The sequence below is a fragment of the Meles meles genome, chromosome 3, assembly GCF_922984935.1.
Source record: "Meles meles chromosome 3, mMelMel3.1 paternal haplotype, whole genome shotgun sequence".
In the NCBI taxonomy this organism is placed as follows: Eukaryota; Metazoa; Chordata; class Mammalia; order Carnivora; family Mustelidae; genus Meles; species Meles meles.
Window position 1 is genome coordinate 112,440,201 of NC_060068.1, and position 17,468 is coordinate 112,457,668.

Consider the following 17,468-nt stretch of genomic DNA (forward strand, 5'->3'; position numbering starts at 1 on the left):
TTTCAAGGGTTCCCAGTCTGACCTCACTTTTGGCCTACTGGCTACAAATTCTAAAGTTTATCCTACTTTTTCAGGTTCCATAATTCACTGGAGTGACCCACAGAACTCAGGAAAGCACGGGTTAAAGCTGTGTTACAGCAAAAAGATACCAGTACCACCAAACCAACAGAACAGACAGAGGGTGAGGGCTAGGAGGGTCCCAAACATGAAGCTTCCTCTGTTTTCTCCCCATCGAGTCAGAATGTGCCACCTCCCCAGCACCTGACGTGTGACGACCCTCAGAGGACTCCCAAGCAGGGCAGCTCACCTGAACTTGGATGTCCAGAGTTTCACCCGTCTGTTGTCCTGTAGGTGTGATTGACTGGGTCACTGGCCCTGCAGTTGATAACACTGTGGACTACTGGTGATGCTGGTCCCCACCCTGAGTTGCCTAATTAACATAAACTCTCAGGGCTGGACACTCTTATGACTTGGGAAGTCCCAAGGATTTTGGGCTCCTTCCCAGGAACTGGTAACAAAGGCCAACCAAATTCTTTATTCTAGGGGTTTAGAAGAGCTGGGATGAAGGCCAGAGCTCTCTGGGTAAGTGTTTTGTTTTGTTTTGTTTTGTTTTGTTTTGAGAGAGCATGTGGTGGAGGGAGGGGTACAGAGACAGGGAGAGAGAGAATCTTAAGTGCACTCCTTACTCAGTGCAGAGCCCAATGTGGGGCTCAATCTCATGACCCTGGAATCAAGAGTTGGACACTTAATCAACAGAGCCACCCAGGTGCCCCTAAGTTCTCTCTCTCTCTCTCTCTCTCTTTTTTTTTAGATTTTTAATTTACTCATTTAAGATAGGGAGAACGAGAGAGATCATGAGCTGAGGAGAGATGCAGAGGGAGAGGGAGAAGCAGACTCACCAAGCCGGGAGCCCAACCTGAGCCGAAGGCAGATGTTTTACCAACTGAGCCACCCAGGCACCCCAGTGTTTTGTTTTGTTTTGTTTTGTTTTTGTGAATAGATATTTCTTTTTTTCTCAGTTTTATTGAGATATTATTGACATATAGCACTTATGGGTCTAAGGTGTACAGCGTAACGATTTAACTTACATATATCGTGAAATGTTTACCATATAGTAAGTTTAGTTAACATCCATCATCTCATTTATATGCAACCAAAAAAAGGAAAATGTTTTTTCTTGTGATGAGAAGTCTTAGGATTTACTCTAACAATTTTCAAATATGCCATACAGCAGTGTTAATTACAGATGTTGTACATTACATCCCCTGTACTTACTCATCTTATAAATGGAAGTTGGTACCTCTCGACCACTGTCATCCCATTCCTCCTTCCTCTATTCCCATGGTGACCACAAATCTCATATCTTTTTCTATGAATTTGGTTTTGTGTGTGTGTTTTAGGTTCTACATACAAATAAGATCAGACAGTATGGTCTTTCTCTAACATTTTACTTAGCATAATGCCTTCAGGATTTATTCCTCTTGTCACACATGGCAGGATTTCCTCCTTTTTATGGCCAAATAATATTTCTCTGGGTGTGTGCATGTGTGTCTGTGTGTTTGTATATATACACACACACGTATATATATGAGATATACAAGTCACAAATTGTCTATCCATTTATCCATCAGTGGGCACTTAGGATGTTTCCATGTCTTGATGTATTATAAATAAGCTTGCTATGAACATAGGAGTTCATACCTATTTTCGATGGAGTGTTTTCATTTCCTTTGGATGTATTTCCAGAAATAGAATTATTGTATCATGTGGCATTTGTATTTGTATTTTTAATTTCTTGAGGATTTTTCATATTGTCTTCCACAGTGGCTGCACCAGTTTGCATCCCCACCAACAGTGCACGAGGTTTCCTTTTTCTCCAGGTCTTCATCAACACTTGTTGTTTCTTGCATTTTTGATAATAATCATCTAAGAGGGGTGAAGTGACACCTCACTGTGGTTTTGATTTGCATTTCCCTGATGATTAGTGATGACGAGCATCTTTTCATGTGTCTGTTGGCCATTCACATATCTTCTTTGGAAAAATAGCCATTTGGCTCCCTTGCTCATTTTTTACTTGGGTTATTTTTTTCTTTGCTAGGGTAAGTGAGGTCTTCACTACAGAGAGGGGAGACAGAGTTCCTTCCAGGATAGGTGGAGACTGCAAATCCACATTAACTATTATTTGGAGTAAATAGTGCATACTCTGTTTTTGAGGGAAGGTCCAAGTTCTTGAGGAATTGAAAACCTTGAAGTGTAGGGGCGCCTGGGTGGCTCAGTGGGTTAAGCCTCTTCCTTTGGCTCAGGTCATGTTCTCAGGGTCCTGGGATCGAGTCCCGCATCGGGCTCTCTGCCTAGCAGGGAGCCTGCTTCCTCCTCTCTCTCTGCCTGTCTCTCTGCCTACTTTTGATCTCTGCCTGTCAAATAAATAAATAAATAAATAAATAAATATTTAAAGAGAAAACCTTGAAGTGCACACATCCCAGAGGGAAGTCCAGGGTGCAGAGCACGTGTGTCAGAGCTTTGGGGCTGAGGGAGAGCTGGAGACGATGGGAGGTCAGCAGGATTCAAAGCTGTCCATGTATTCAGTAGTTGTTTTTCTGAGTGCATGTCTTCGCTGAGGGCTACACCCCAGGTTTAATGTTGTGGAGGCAGAGATGTAAATCAGAAGAGTGTGTAATACAAGAGGAAGTAGCTCAAAAGCAGAATAAAGCTTCTTTGTTTTGTTTTGTTTCAGTGGTTGGATAAGGGCAGGGAAAGAATGGTAAACTTTCCAGAACATCAAAGAGTGACCAGAAGGTCTCCTTAAAGGATAGGAGAAAAGGACCTGTCATCCCTGCAATGTGGCCCCCTGGAAGCTCGGCCTGTGGCTGGCTGGACAGAGGCCTGGGAGATGGGGCCTGTTTATCAGGGACGAGGATAGCCAACCCCCACGCCTCCCAGCCTTCAGGGGTTATGGGTGGAGACTATACAAGGCAGGCGGTCCCGCACCAAATCTCAGGGAGAAGCTGACAGCTCTGCTGGGTTCTGACTGTGTCCGTCATAGACGCCCTTCCCTTCAGCCTGTGTGAGCGCTGAGAACCAGCCCTGGCTCCTGGGTGGACGCTTTCCCTTCAGACCATAGAACATAAGTTTTCAACACTGGGTTTTGGAGTCCAGCAAATAAAACTCTTGTCAACTCTCTGATCATGAGCAGATCACTAATTCTCTCTGGGTCTCAGTTTCCTCGACTGTGCCATGGGAACAATGTGGCTCCTCCTAGATTCCTGTGAGGAGTGCGTGAGGGGTTTCTTGCAAAGCGCTTGGCTCTCATCACTCCCCAAGGTGTGGCTGCTGCTGGAGGCTACCTCAGCACGTGGTGGGCCAGGCCTCCCGCCAGGGCGGCTCCTCACCTTTCCCAACCTTCTCCATAAAGTGGGGGTCATAGCGGTACCTGCTTCATGTGTTTGTTGTGAGGAACAAATAAGTTAAGGTTTTTAAGTTGTCAGAATAGTGCCTGGCACTATAGTGAGTGCTCTGTCAGTGACAGCATTGCTATTATTATTATTGCTATTATTAGTCATATTTTTGGTTGGTCACGTGACTGTGGTACTTAATCTCAGCAAAGCTGATCTGGACAGGGCCAGTGGAGGTTTTGCCACTGGACACTACCCCACACATGTCCCTCCTGGATGTGTCTCTTTCTTTCTTTTTTTTTTTTTTAAAGATTTATTTATTTATTTATTTGACAGAGATCACAAGTAGGCAGAGAGGCAGACAGAGAAGAGAGGAGAAAGCAGGCTCCCTACTGACCAGAGAGCCCGATGCGGGACTCGATCCCAAGATCCTGAGATCATGACCTGAGCGGAAGGCAGAGGCTTAACCTACTGAGCCACCCAGGTGCCCTGGGTGTGTCTCTTTCTTAGTCGTTGAGGTCTTCTTGTTTGGAAGAGTCACCATGAGTGCTGCATGGTGGCCCTCAGACTTAGGTCTCTGGAGTCATCGCAGGAGATAGGTAGCCCTGGGTATCTTATGCAGAGAGTACTCAGTGCAGAACAGTAGGTGTTTATGAAAATGTTGGGAGGATGGAGGAGCAGGCTGGGCCCAGGACCCTAAAGAAATAACCCACAGGAAGGGCTGCTGTCCCTGGGGCTGCCACTGCTCATGTGGAGTTCAAGAGCATACTGCTGAGGCTGCAGTCCAGGGGTCTCAGAGCTCCTGCTTCAGCCATGTCCAGACACCCCCAGCACTGCTCCAGGAGGAAACCTCAGCTCCCACTCCCAGCCCAAGGACACAAGAAGGGGGCATCCGCTGCCTCCCGCCTTCCACAGCTACCTAGAGAATAGGGACCAGTGGGGGTTGAGCAGAGCAGCTGGGTTTCCTAGCCCTGGCTGCAGAGTCTTGCCATACCAGCCATCCCCATGGCCCCATCCAGCCCTAAGCTCTGCACTTGTCCTCTTCCATCAGCTGAGTGGGACAACATGCAAAAGAGCCCTTTCCAGGTCCTCCCACACTTCTTCATGACAGAAAGTAAGGCTCCTCCAAAGGAGGGGTATTTCGTGGAGATTGACTAAGTAGAGCTTAGCAGAGGGCCGGCGGGGGGGGCAGGGGGATAGTTCATGGAAGACCAGAAGGGCTTCTCAGGGGCCTGGAGAAACTGAGCAAGCTAGCAGGCCTGGGAGGGGAACCTTCTGGAGGACTGCACTCACCACTCAGTATGAGCTCAGAGCCGGCGGCTGGCAGGGATCGCAGGGCGACGATCATGGATCTTGGATTGCATGGGGCACTGGGAGCCGCAGGTCCAAGAGTGACTCCCAGCAGTGCCTTGTCCCTGAATAACACACATCCTGCAATCAGTGTGGCCTGCTATGAGTCCCAGCTCTACCACTTGGTCTTGGGGTGACCTTGGGGAAGTGTGCCTTCCCGGGCTTCTCTGGCAGACTGGGCTAATAATAGGGGTGTGGGATGATTATATGAGGCAATAAGTACAGTGTCTGGTGTGTTGCTTGGCATGTAGGAAGCTTGCATATGTCAACTATCATCATCACCATCATCATCATCGTCGCACTTGGGATAAGTTGAATATGGGGGTGAGGAAGAGTGAGCAGTCCCAGAGGGCCCAAGGTTTCTGGCTTGGGAGCTGCAGTTTCAGAGGGAAGGCAGAGGGACAATGAGCTGAGGGTTGTAGACACAGAGGGTGAGGAAGCCTAGGGGAAGGATGGTACCGGCCCAGGTGCTCTGGAAGAGAGGGAGTAGGAAATAACTGTGGCATTCCAGTGCTGCTGGGAGAGGGGAAGGAGGGAGAGGAGGCAGGCAGCCAGAGGGTCTAAGAGGGAACCAAGGCACAAGAGAGTCTTGGAGGAGAAGCAAGTGGTCATTGGTGTCTGAAGTTCTTCAGGGGAGGGTGAGATAAGGCAGAAGCGTTTCCACTGGATTTACTGATAAGAGACAATCAGTGACATCACTGAGATCACTTCTGGAGTTCGGTGTGGGTGGGTGCCCGGTGGGAGGGCAGGCTCTGCTGGGGTGTGCTTTGAGGGGGTGGGGGTTTCTGTGTGATCAGTAGTTTTTCAACGGGGACAAACTTGAACCCAGTCCTCCCTGGCTCAGTAAGTGGCAGCTCCATCCTTCAGAGTGCTCACACCATGGTACATGCTTCCCATGCCCACATCCAGTCCAGCACCAAAACCTCTTCCTTGGAACTGTGTCTACACTGAAGGGTGTGCTGGCTTGGATGGATGAATAGGGGCAGGACAGTAGGGATTGGCAGAGGGTTGTGGGCCAGAGACAGAACTGAATTGGCCATGAGTTGCTAACTTAAATTTGTGCCATGGATATTAGGGAGTTACTATGTATGTATTTAAAATTTCCCATGATAAAGGAGTTTTAAGACTTACATGGGTAGAAAAGTTAAATATTTAACATTTGTATATTATATAATATACATCTATTCATGATCTCATTTATGATGTCATCTGTAAATGATGTACAAATATGTGTCTTATAGATCACAAATCTCCAGAACTTGATCACATCCACTCTTCACCTGTCCTATCCCACCTGGGTTCCCATAAGAGTGTCCTCACTGGTCGTCCTGCTGCCATCCTTGTCCCCACATTCTGTTGTTCACACAGCAGCCCGAGTGCTTCCATTGAATGGAAGCCAGATTGTGTCACCCCATCCCACCAGACCAAAGCCTTCCTGCCGTCAGAGCCCTGACCGTCTGTCCCGCTTGGCCCTGCCCTTGGCCTCTGCTCTCCTCGTCTTAATGCTCATTAAAGACTTAAGCACTAGCTGTCCCCTCTCCCTGGATGTTTTCCTCAATTAATGGCTTTCTCCCTCCCTCACTCCATCCAGATCTCTTTTCTGTCTGACTTCATCAGGGAGGATTTCTCTGACCTACCCTCACAGTACCCCCCCCCCGCCCCCGCAACCAAACCACTGCCTCAGTGCCCTCCATAGCCCTCACCACCACCTGTACTGTGTTCTCTTGTTTGTGGAGTCTGTCCCCTCATCAGTAACCTTATTTTTTTGTTCATCATGGGCCTCAGCACTTAGAACCCCTAGTAAAGGCATCAATGGATACTTATTGAATGAATGAATGAAGCTCCATTTCACAGAGAGGGCAGCTGAGACTTGGCCCGAGTAACCACAAGGGAAGTTAGGGGCGTGGGCGGGACTTGTTTGGATCTTGTAGTCTTTGCCCCAGCCCCTGGTGAGGACAGGGAGAATGGGATTCTGAGTACAGATGCAAGGAGTACCCTTCGGAGGGAGTGAACAAGGCGGGGAGGAGGGAGCCAAGACAGGCCTAGCTGTAGACTCTGGCTTCTCTGCGTGGAGGTAAAGTAGCCCCATAGGCTGCTGGCTTCTCTTTTTTTGGAGCAGCAGATGGAAGGTCCTTCTGAGAGAGAGAAGCCAGCTGAGGAGTCTGCCCTGGGGCATCAGCATCACCTCAGCCTCAGAGCTGGACTGGCGGCCCACCCTTTCCCATCTCATCTCTTTCATCCACTTTGGTAGACCAGGGCTGGGTAAGGACCCCCAAGAATGGTGTGTCTTCCTCTCTCATTGGCAACATAGGATCTGCTTGGCCCTTGGGAGGAGTAGTACTGGACCTCCTGCCTCCCAGACTCCTCCCAATGCCCAGTTCTGCTCCCAGGGGGCGCTTAGAACTGAGCTCAGTGTCCTGGCTAAACCTGTCCTGCAAGTGCTGTGGGCGCCTTCCTGACGTTCATGGACCAGTCCCCAATTTCGTGTTGTTTCATTTTAGTTTATTTTTAACTACATTTGTCTGCATCCCCCAGTGGGAAATGAATATATGCTCATTATAGAAAATGTGGGAAAACAGAGATGAGTAGAAAGAGGAGACACTAAATGAGAAATTGCCTTTCTAATGTGGTGTCCCTGAGGCTCCTCTGGCTCAGGACCCCAGGCTCAGCAGGGGGCATGGACCCTCTGGCCTGCAGGGGCCTCCAGAGCAAGCTGGCTTTCAGGAATTGCCCTCGCCACTGGCTCCCTAGCTTGTCCGAGTGATGCCACGAGCGGAACTGACGCGAGTCGCTATATTTAATGTTGGTGTCTGCGTCACCGGTGACCACACAGCAGCGTCCGCCCAGGTGGTGCACCAGCTGGGGGCGTTTCTGAGGGACGCTCTGAGACGATCACTTTCCACAAGAGAAGGCATTGTGCAGGGGCAGGGAGAGAGCGCAACAGAAAGTGAGATCGTAGGTAGAAAATTGCTTCTGGGATTTCAAATGGCTTCGTCATGGGGCCCTCCCTAGCTGCCGAGAAATCAGCTGATCTGGGAAAGTTCGTTGCAAACCCTTTACTCTGCTGCTGTTGGGTGGAGCTGAGAAACGAAGGAAGATAATGAGACTTTATGACTTTTATTTGGCAGTGTAGGAGTTGGGCAGCAGAGTGGGGGCTGGTGACCATGGGTATGGCCACCAGCTCTGACCCCATCTTGGGCCTGGAGAGGCCCAGATGACTGGCCAGTGGGTCTGAGACCAGGCAGTCAGCCTGGAACATAGTCAGCCTGGACTCAGCAGGGCCTGCTTGGAAGGGAGTTGGCTAAAGGGAGGAACGGTTTTTGGGTTTGCTCAAACTGACCAGCTAAATTAAGATACTAAGCAGAAGGCTCTTTCCTGTTGATGATAATGAAAAAGCCATGAGCCGATGAATTTGATAAACCCCAGCCTTCAAGCTGCTGGGTCACAAGGAAACAAGAGGCAAGTCCTTGTCCTCCTGAGTCCTGAGCACTTCCGAGGGCCAGCCTCAGATAAACCCCAGCAGTGACTTGCAGTGTTTTGTGACACCTCATCTGAGCAGCAAGCAGAGCTGTTTAGTGCCGAGTTCACCGGAAACTCGTGTGTCTCACTTCTCACTCTAGCCCTGGCTCCTCTTCCAGTGAAACCTCTGGGGCCTGGGGTTCCTGGGGTGCAGAGGGGCTCCCCACCCTGGGCCTCATGACCAGCATCTCCCTCCCACTCAGCAAGCACCGGTCTCTTCCCAACCGCCCTTCTGTCTGGGCCCTGCTCAGGGTTTGCCTTTCCGCATGGAAGAAGTGAGACCACATGGTTAGAGAAACTCCCAGCAAATACCCCAGGTCTCAGTCCCCAGAAAGTGAGCTCCCAGTCACAGTAGCTGACACGTACTCTTTATCCTGTTTCATCTGTCTCTTTCTCTCATTCCTGGCCAGGCCCTCCTCTCAGCCACCCACGCTGGCATGGTTCTGTGGCTCTGTGAGGTCCACTGTTCCTGGAAGGGCCCGAGCCCCCGCTAGCTGACTGCACACCTCGGTGAACACAGGTTCCTTGTCTTGGGGACAGTCTCAGAGCTGCAGGCGGGGACCTATGGGTAGCTGGGGATGTGGTGCGCTGTGGACCCCTAGTGGTGTGGCCTCGGCGGCCCAGTTAGTGCCGTACACCCTCCTGCCTACCATTGGGATACATTCTTAGGAAATCCTAAGAGACCCTGCCCACACCAATCTCAGTTCCAGTCTTTATTCTTGAGAGATTCACATGGAATTTCACCCAGAGACGTTCATCTTCCTTCGGACAGACATGCCAGTGCTCTGGTTGGGCAGAGGATGTGAAAGTTGATGTTACCAGAGAGTGGATGGCTAAGTTTTGTATAAAAATAACATTAATCTTTGGTGCCTGGGTGGCTTAGTGGGTTAAAGCCTCTGCCTTCAGCTCAGGTCATGATCCCAGGGTCCCAGGATCGAGTCCCACATTGGGCTCTCTGCTCAGCAGGGAGCCTGCTACTTACTCTCTCTCTGCCTGCTGCTCTGTCTACTTGTGATCTCTGTCTGTCAAATAAATAAAATCTTTAAAAAAATAACATTAATCTTCCCTAACTATCCTCTCGCCTTAAAAGTCTTGAAACTCTGGATGGAGAGTGGTTGCAGAAACCTTGCCTACTGCGTAGGCTTGCCTACTACCTGACTTTCCTGCCTACCTAGTAAAGCATCCCTTTCAGAACCCGCCATTGTTCAGAGACTTCTTTTTGGTGCTAACCCTTGAGTGTGCATGGTGTCTTGGTCATTGTTAGCCCTGAGGGCTGGAGGACTGTGGGCCATAGGCAGGCCGCCACAAAAGTAGTGGGACTGAATAGGCCTGAGACCTCCCGGGATCACAGAGACGGTCCAGTGCCTGCCCTTGACAGCCCGTGGGACACTCAGTTCGCATGCCCACTCTCGAGGTCTCCCCTTGCTTCTGCCTGGGTGCAAGAAGTCTCTGAGTGGCTGTCTCTGAGTGACTCCCGGAGCTGCCCACCATGGTCCCCTGCCATGGCATCTCTCCTCTCACGGGTCCCAGGGTGGCTGCCTCCACTGGCTTCTGAGGATTACTGTGGATGTTCCCACAGGGCTTGGGGCATCCCAGGGAAGGTAACTGCCTGCCACTCTGTGTTTGACACTCGTCTCTGATGACCCACAACCTGCTGCAGAGGCATCGCATCCTTCTTGGCGCCTCTCAGGGATTCTCTGAAAACCTTCCTGATGGGCAAGAGCATTATTAGCTGTGACTTGCTGAGGGCTGCTGCTTCTGGCACTCGTGGTGCTGGCCTGGGCCAGGGGAGAAGCAAAAAGATCTGGTTGGGGTGGCAGTCTGACCACGGCCCTATGACCTTCGGTCTCCACTCGTCATTCCATAGTACAGGGACCATAAGTCAGTTGGTGCCTCTTCGTTCACAGAGGTGATGGGTGTGCACTATACTCATGATGGGATGTGTCCAGGGACTGACTAAGCTGTCCCTAGAAAGGAATTCGTGAGCTTCCTATCATGGGAGGTGTCCAACAGGTTGATGCCAATGTTATAAAAGTTGTGGGGCTCCTGGGTGTCTCAGTTGGTGGAATGTCCACCTCTTGATATCAGATCTTGATCTCAAGGTGGTGAATTCAAGCCCCGCTGTCTGGACATGGAGCCTACTTTAAAAAAAGTCATGCCTTTAGGCTAGATGGCATTTGGACAGAGGAAGGCGGAGTGGTTAAGTGTATGGGCTTTGGAATTGAAGTGAATTCTGGGTTCTAATCCTGGCTTTGCTCCTTACCAGATGTTGAACTTTGGGCATGCTGCCACCTCTTCCCCGAGCATCAGAGAGGTCGTGAGGGAGACACCAGAGGGTGCGTGGGTGGTACCAGACATAGGCGGGCCACTCATCAAAAGCTCTGATCATGACTTCTGAAGTCACTACCTGTTCCACGTGTCCTCCTTGAACCCAGAAGTCCTGGCCCCAGCTGCTTCTCCGTGCCAGTAGCATGTGAGGGGATGTCCTTCAGGCCAGCCAGCCTCCTGCTGGGCTTGCTTACTTCCATTCAGCCCAGGTCCTCTCCCTTAATCCTCCCACACTCCTTCTTAGGCCCCCTCCTCCACCTCCCCTGCTTCCCAAAGAACTCCTCAGTGTCTCAGGGTCCCCACAGGCCAAAGTAAAACACAACCATCATCAGGTCTTGTCACTGTCTTTATTTCTGGCTTCCAGTTTGACAAAGTCAGTGAAAGAACATTCAGTGACCCTTCCCCCCAGGCCACACACACCCAATGCAACCTTTTAGGCTGCGCTTCTATATATTATTAACTCTTTGATAACATATTTTATTTCTTAATTTTAAATACAAGGAAAAACAATAAATTACTCTTTGGCTGAGGGCCAGCTGCTGCCTGGCAGACAAGAGCAGCTTCTCTGGTCCTCTCTCCTGTCCTGTGTCGGCCCCAGGACCCCAGTGAGGTAGCAGAATTTTATACACAGTGCTTATTCCCAGGGACTCCTAACACCCACGTTGTCGGGCCCCCAGCTCCAGGTTCTGGAGGCAACAGTCCCTCCCTGTCCCCAGCACAGACGAACACACTTGTTTAAATAACACACAATAATAAATAAGGCTAAGAAGAAATGTGCCGGGGATGCTGCTGTCTGCCTTAGCTGTGCCTGTGAACAGCAAGACCCCCTCCCACGTGTGTCTGCCAAGGTGGCTCCCATTGTAATGCAGAGGTTTGGTCTCAGGAGGGGGCAGTCCTGCCAAGCAGTGTTTCCCCCTTGTCAGTGTAGAGCCTGAGAGAGGAGGGCCACCGGCTGGGCTCAGCTTGGCAGAGGCAGGTGGCAAAGGCTGAGGTCCAAGCTAAGGAAATCGTGTCTCCCTCCCTCCCTGCACCCTACCCCAACAAGAAATCTGTGACATCTGAAAGAAAAAGGAATCTGTAACTTAAATGGTCAGGTCTGCCTCTGTGAATAAGGATGCTAGGTTTTCACGCTTCATGGGAAATTTCCATGGCGATAAATGCCCCGTGCATAGGTGAGCAGGTTTTTCACCAACTGGATCACTTCAATTTTGGTGTCCTGGCTGCGCTCACTGGTGATCTGCTGCAGGACAAAGAGACCAGCCTGTTAGGGGGATGCCAGAGTGAAGATGACCAGCTCTCACCAGGGGCTTTCCAGGAACTGGCTTCTTTAAGCCTCACAAAAGCCCCCATGAAGTGGGTACTGTTATTACCCACATTTCATGGATGTGGAAACTGAAGCTCAGGTAGGAGTCAGGAGCCCACGACCCCGGATCCTGGAAATCCCAAAGACTGTGTTGCTGCAGCCACAGTGGACCCACCCCCAGAGTGGACGCTTGCCTTCTGATGCTCAGCCAGGTTCCCCAGGAGCAACCAGGGCTGGCAGGAGTGGATGCAGGGTTGGGGGTACAGGGCAAAGGGCCTTACCTCTGCCGAGTTATCCTGAGCACACAGTGATTTCAGCAACCTCTGGGTCCTGTGGATGGCGCTGCAGTTGGAGACACTGATCAGAGATTCCAGAGCTGCACAGTACTGCAGGGAGAAGAACACGGAGGTGTTAGGCCCTGCCGGCTGCCCCCCCCCCCCACTTTCACTGAATCTACAGGAGAAAGAGGCGGAGAGCCTTGCTAGAGGTGGTGGGAGGGCTCCAAACTGTGAGCAGCTTTTGAAGCTTGCTAGGAACCCCCGAGGCATGTGAGTGTGGCTCAGAGAACACCAGCACAGGACCTACAGCCTCAGCTCCGTCCCCCACAGTGTCCAGGGGGTCCTTACCATGCCCGCGGTCCGGTTGACACTCCACACCATGCTGCCATTGCAGAGGGATGCCTGAGGGAGCAAAAAGGCAGTAAGCCCAGGCCATGTCTCCACAGGGATCTGGCCCCACAGGCAGCCCTGCCTTAGCACAGAGCCAGGCCTGGGACTCCCCAGTGTTCCTGAGCTTCACTTCCTGCTCTGCATAGTCAGTGAGACCATTGCCCAGGGCCCTGGGGCTGAGAGAGAAAAATCTGAGGGACACAACCAGTAAGGGACAAGTCTTGTGTGAAGCTTTCTGCAGCCAGGGCCTCAGCAGAGAAAACATCTGACCGGTCAGTTAGGACATCTCCAGGGAGGAGTCAGGATGGCGTCAGGGGAGGGAGGAAAGGGTGGCCAGCTCAGTCAGATGGGGAAGGGTGGAGGCTGGTATATAAGACCCTGCCTTCTGAGCTGGGGAACACTGCAGTTTGGAGCATGGGTGCTGGGTATCAGCCAGGCCTGATCTGAATCTGGTTTTAACCTTAACGAGACTCAGTCAAATAGGGTCATCACACCTGCCTTTGGAGGTGGTTAGCAGTGATGGAATGAGATGAAAAAGCACCCAGCAGTAGGCTTGGCGCACAGTTATTGCCCAGAAAGTATGAGCTGTCACCACTAGGGACAGGAGCTGAATACCAATGAATCCTACAAGAATGGGCTTACCCAAAATGCTGTGATTAGTGGCCCCATTATTCCACTCAAACCAGATGGGAAATGCTAAATAGTCCTAGAAGAGTGCTGATGCCTCTCTGCTTTCCTCTTCTTGAATGGTTCAGTAGGAGCTGGCCATAGCAGGTAGGGCCAGGCCAGGGGAACAGATGGTCCCTGGGGGCTCCACCAAACCCCTTTATGGGTCCATCCATACTGCTGCCTCCCACCCCCGGCTCTTGTCCCTCATGGCTGGGCGCATCCTGGTCCATGGGGCTTTTACCACTGGGCCCAGCCTTCATGGCCTGAGCCATGACCAGTACCCTCCAACACCCTCAGAGCTAGGGCCCTGGCCAGAGGGTACTCACCTGATTCTGGGTGATGTTGGCCAGTTCCTCAATGAGCTCCTTGGTGGTTGTTAAGTTATGCACAGGTCCTGGGGAGGCAAGGCCACTAAAGCAGGTGAAAGCAATGACCACAGTCAACCAGAGCGCCATGGGGCTGAAAGCCAACACAGGAGGAGCGAGGAGGAGACTCGTAGGCTGGCCTAAGCTGAGTGGCTTGTGGCCTTGGCCTCTTGCAGCAGCTTTTATAGGCCAAAGTGATGACGCCTCCAACCCTGGTCTCCGCTTTGTCGAGTACTATCTAGAAACCACATCTTTACTCATCTTGATTTTACTTTGTGGAAAATCCAGCGTCGCACAAAGGAAAGAGTTTGATTTCTTGTGGACTTATAATTGAGAGGGGTCTAGAGCCCTTCCCAAGATATGGATGCGCTTACTCCAGGGGTGGGGGAGAGGGCCCTCAGGGCAGCTTGGTGTCAGCCATGCCAGCCGGAACTGTGGCAGTTTTGCTTGGTAGCTACCCGGCATGTCTGCCCAGCTCCTATCCTCAGATCCTTTTGGTTTACAGAAGTGTTTGGGAACAGAAGTGTTCAGTCGACAGGGCTATGACTACAGTCTAACAGATGTGTGAATTTGGGGGTTTTCTTTTTCTTTTTTTTTAAAGATTTTATTTATTTATTTGACAGAGAGAAATCACAAGAGAGTCAGGCAGAGAGAGAGGAAGGGAAGCAGGCTCTCCGCTGAGCAGAGAGCCCGATGCGGGACTCGATCCCAGGACCCTGAGATCATGACCCGAGCCGAAGGCAGCGGCCTAATCCACTGAGCCACCCAGGCGCCCCGGGGGGTTTTATTTTTCAATGAACTGGTCTCTCATACTTGATTTGGATACAAAACTCATTCTTTTTCTTCCACCCGATTCCCTGTTGGCTCCACTGTGGGACGGATTATAAGAGGTTCAGATTCCCAGGTCTCCAACGAAAGATCCAGTCAGAGTCAGGGATCCTTCTGTGACCTCTCCCCACCCCCCAAGATTTTGTTTATTTGAGAGAGCACAGCACGAATAGGGGGAGAGGGAGAAGCAGACTCCCTGATGAACAGGGAGCCCCTCGTGGGACTCAATTCCAGGACCCTGAGATCATGACCTGAGCCAAAGGCAGACACTTAACAACTGAGCCAGCCAGGTGCTTTGGAGCACCTGGGTGGCTCAGTGGGTTAAAGCCTCTGCCTTTGGCTCAGGTCATGATCTCAGGGTCCTGGGATCGAGTCCCACATGGGGAATCTCTGCTCAGTGGGGAGTCTGCTTCCCACCCCCTGCCTGCCTCTCTGCCTACCTCTGTCTGTCAAGTAAAATCTTAAAAAAAAAAAAGAAAGGTTTTAAAGTTGCTTTGATGATAATTTTGAGCATGGGGAGCCTAAACACAGAGCCCCCAACTCAGGCCTTCAGTGTGGGCCCATCCTAATGGGAAGCCCTAAACCAGCGAGGCTGGTCGGAGGCAGGACTAACTTTAGCCCAGGTTGGAAAGTGTAACTGTTCCCAGTGCCACTGAGACTTGGGGCAACCGCCTCTGCCCACCAGTGTCTGTGGGACAAAGCTGTCATCCCTGGGGGACCCAGGTTTATGCAGACTGAAGGCTGTGGAGGGCACCTGCCCCCACTCCATGGTTCCCCTGAACAGCCCACCTCTGCCGGGATACTGCAGATAGCCATTTGCCTGCTTCTCCCTCCTTTCTCTAGAGTCCTGCAGAAGCCCCTGCAACAGACACCGCATCATTTGCCTATTGAGTACTGATGTCAGGGTGTCTCCCTCACCCACTTCCTCCCCTAAACCAGTGCCTCCCCCTCCAGGCCCCTTCTCTGCCCTCTCAGGCTCCTTTTGTCCTACTCCTGGTGAGGCTGAACCTCCTCACAGGGGGCTCGCAAGTGGTGCTTCTGCTCCTACTCCCAGGCTTCCCAGCCTTGCCCACTCTCTCCTCCCACCCTCCCTTTTGGCCAATTCCCAAGCTTCCCAGCCCACTTGTTGGCCCTCACACCCAGAAGCCAGCCCCTGACCCTGGCGGGCGGCCCAGTGGCTGGAGCACTGTTACTTGGCTGTATGACACCTCTGTGGACCCGGTTCCGCATCTGTAGAATGGGGTCTCCGTGTTGAGGGAAGGAGCAGGGAACTGCCGTGGGATGCCGAAGTCCCAAAGCTCTGCACCAAGATGAGTCAACGTCCCCCAATCCCCAGGATCCAGGACCCCAAACCGATGCGGGGAGCCGTGGGCAGGCGCGCCCCCGCGCGTGGGAGAAGGCAAGCTGGCTGGGCGGTCGCATTGATGGCCCGCGGAGATAGGGGCCTTATGTAATGGGAGATGGGGCTGATAAACGGGATCCGCACTGCTTGGCCCTCCTCCGCGGCCTCGGGTGGTGGCGTTGCCCGGGGGAGGGTGACTTCGCCAAGCTGAGAAGCACCCGCCCCCGCCGCTGGTGAGCTAAGGTCCCAGGCCGGGCGAGGAAGCGGCCAAGGCGGGACTGATGGCACCCAGCGCCAGGCGGGACGTGAGCCAGCTGCACACGCCGGTCCTCCAGTACTCCAAGCACCGGCGAGGGGGGCGTGAGGCCAGCCACCTGCACCTGGCGGGGCAGGGTGGGGGTGGGGATCTGCTGACGCTGAGGATGCAGTCCACCCTTTGTCCCAACCTGCCACCAAAGGCATCGGGGCCGCGTCATCCGAGCGGGGCTCGGGTGACCCGTTCTGGCCTTCAGCCCTGAGATAAGACCCCCCGCCCTGGCTACGTCCTCCCTCTCTGTTCGTATTTCTTTACTTTCAGGGGACTCCATTCACACCTCCGATAACTGTGATCAACACAAATTATGAACAGGCTGCTCCACGCCCTCGACACGCGTGGATGCTTGTAACTGTCCTACAGGCGTGGGCGCCAGATGCCGGCCTTGCAGGTGCCGGACCCGCGCTCAAGCGGGTGGCAGAACCAGCCTGGGAGGGACCTGCACAGGGAAGGGCGGGGTTGGCGGCCTCAGGGTCTTGCTCTATGCCTGGGTCTGATCGTCGGGGTTAAGATGGCCCCGCCTCAGGACTAGCCCGCTTTGCCTGAAGTTCCACGAAACATCCTTTCCCAATTTTCTCCCACGTTGTTTCACCTTTGGAGAGAAAAGATCCCCAGTCCGTGGGAGTAAGGATTAGGCGGGTTGTTTTAATAATTTAAAATACCTGACTTAGTTGATTTTTATATTTATGAAGGTTATATGTGTGTGTGTGTGCATTTAAAAGAAAAATTCAGGGAGGTTAATTGTAAAAACCAACCAACCAAACAAAGAAAAAACCACGACAGTTTTGAGTATGAGTTCCCCGTGGATCTGTTGCATTTCTGTATGACTTGTGAGTGAGGCACTAAGTGCCCTTCTTCATTCCTCGGTATCTTTTTAAGGATGCTTGTATAAGGAACAGCCTTGAACACAGCAGCATAGCATCTTCCTCAACAACAAAAGGCAGGCAGACTTGCTGTCCCTTGTTAAAACTTCATTTTCCCTAAGCTCAGGCTTCTTTTCCTGCAGTGCAACCCACTGGGTACTCAGGTGTTGGCTGGCTTCCTTGGTACCACACTGTGAGAACTGGGGTTCTGGAGGACAAAAATAAAACAATAATACTGTCGTTGTACATAATAACTTCTGCGTCTCTGTTCTCCGGGTGTTGTGTCTTCTGCCAGCATCCATGAACTTGTTAACTTGTTACCATGCAAGTTAGATAAAATCTCAGAGCCTTCAGTTGTTGACAAACAACCCACCTCCCTCCTGCCACTCCATTAGGTTATTCTCTAGAGGAACCATGATTTAAACTGTTTCTTTTGGTATTTACCCCTCCCTGTTTCAAAATTTCTTGGTTTTCATGTGTAGGCATTTTCTATAGTTTATGATGAATATTTAATTCTCTTTCCTCCTT

At 51.6% G+C, this 17,468-nt stretch overlaps 1 protein-coding gene across 1 annotated transcript; it reads right to left on the minus strand.

The window, feature by feature from the left end:
* Positions 1 to 11,693: 11,693 nt before the first annotated feature.
* On the minus strand, positions 11,694 to 13,845 carry IL13 (interleukin 13). The gene is given in 5 exon segments (XM_045998654.1): positions 11,694 to 11,829; positions 12,174 to 12,278; positions 12,519 to 12,572; positions 13,556 to 13,789; positions 13,792 to 13,845. Coding segments are annotated over 5 exon segments (555 nt in total). The 3' UTR covers positions 11,694 to 11,721.
* Positions 13,846 to 17,468: the final 3,623 nt, after the last annotated feature.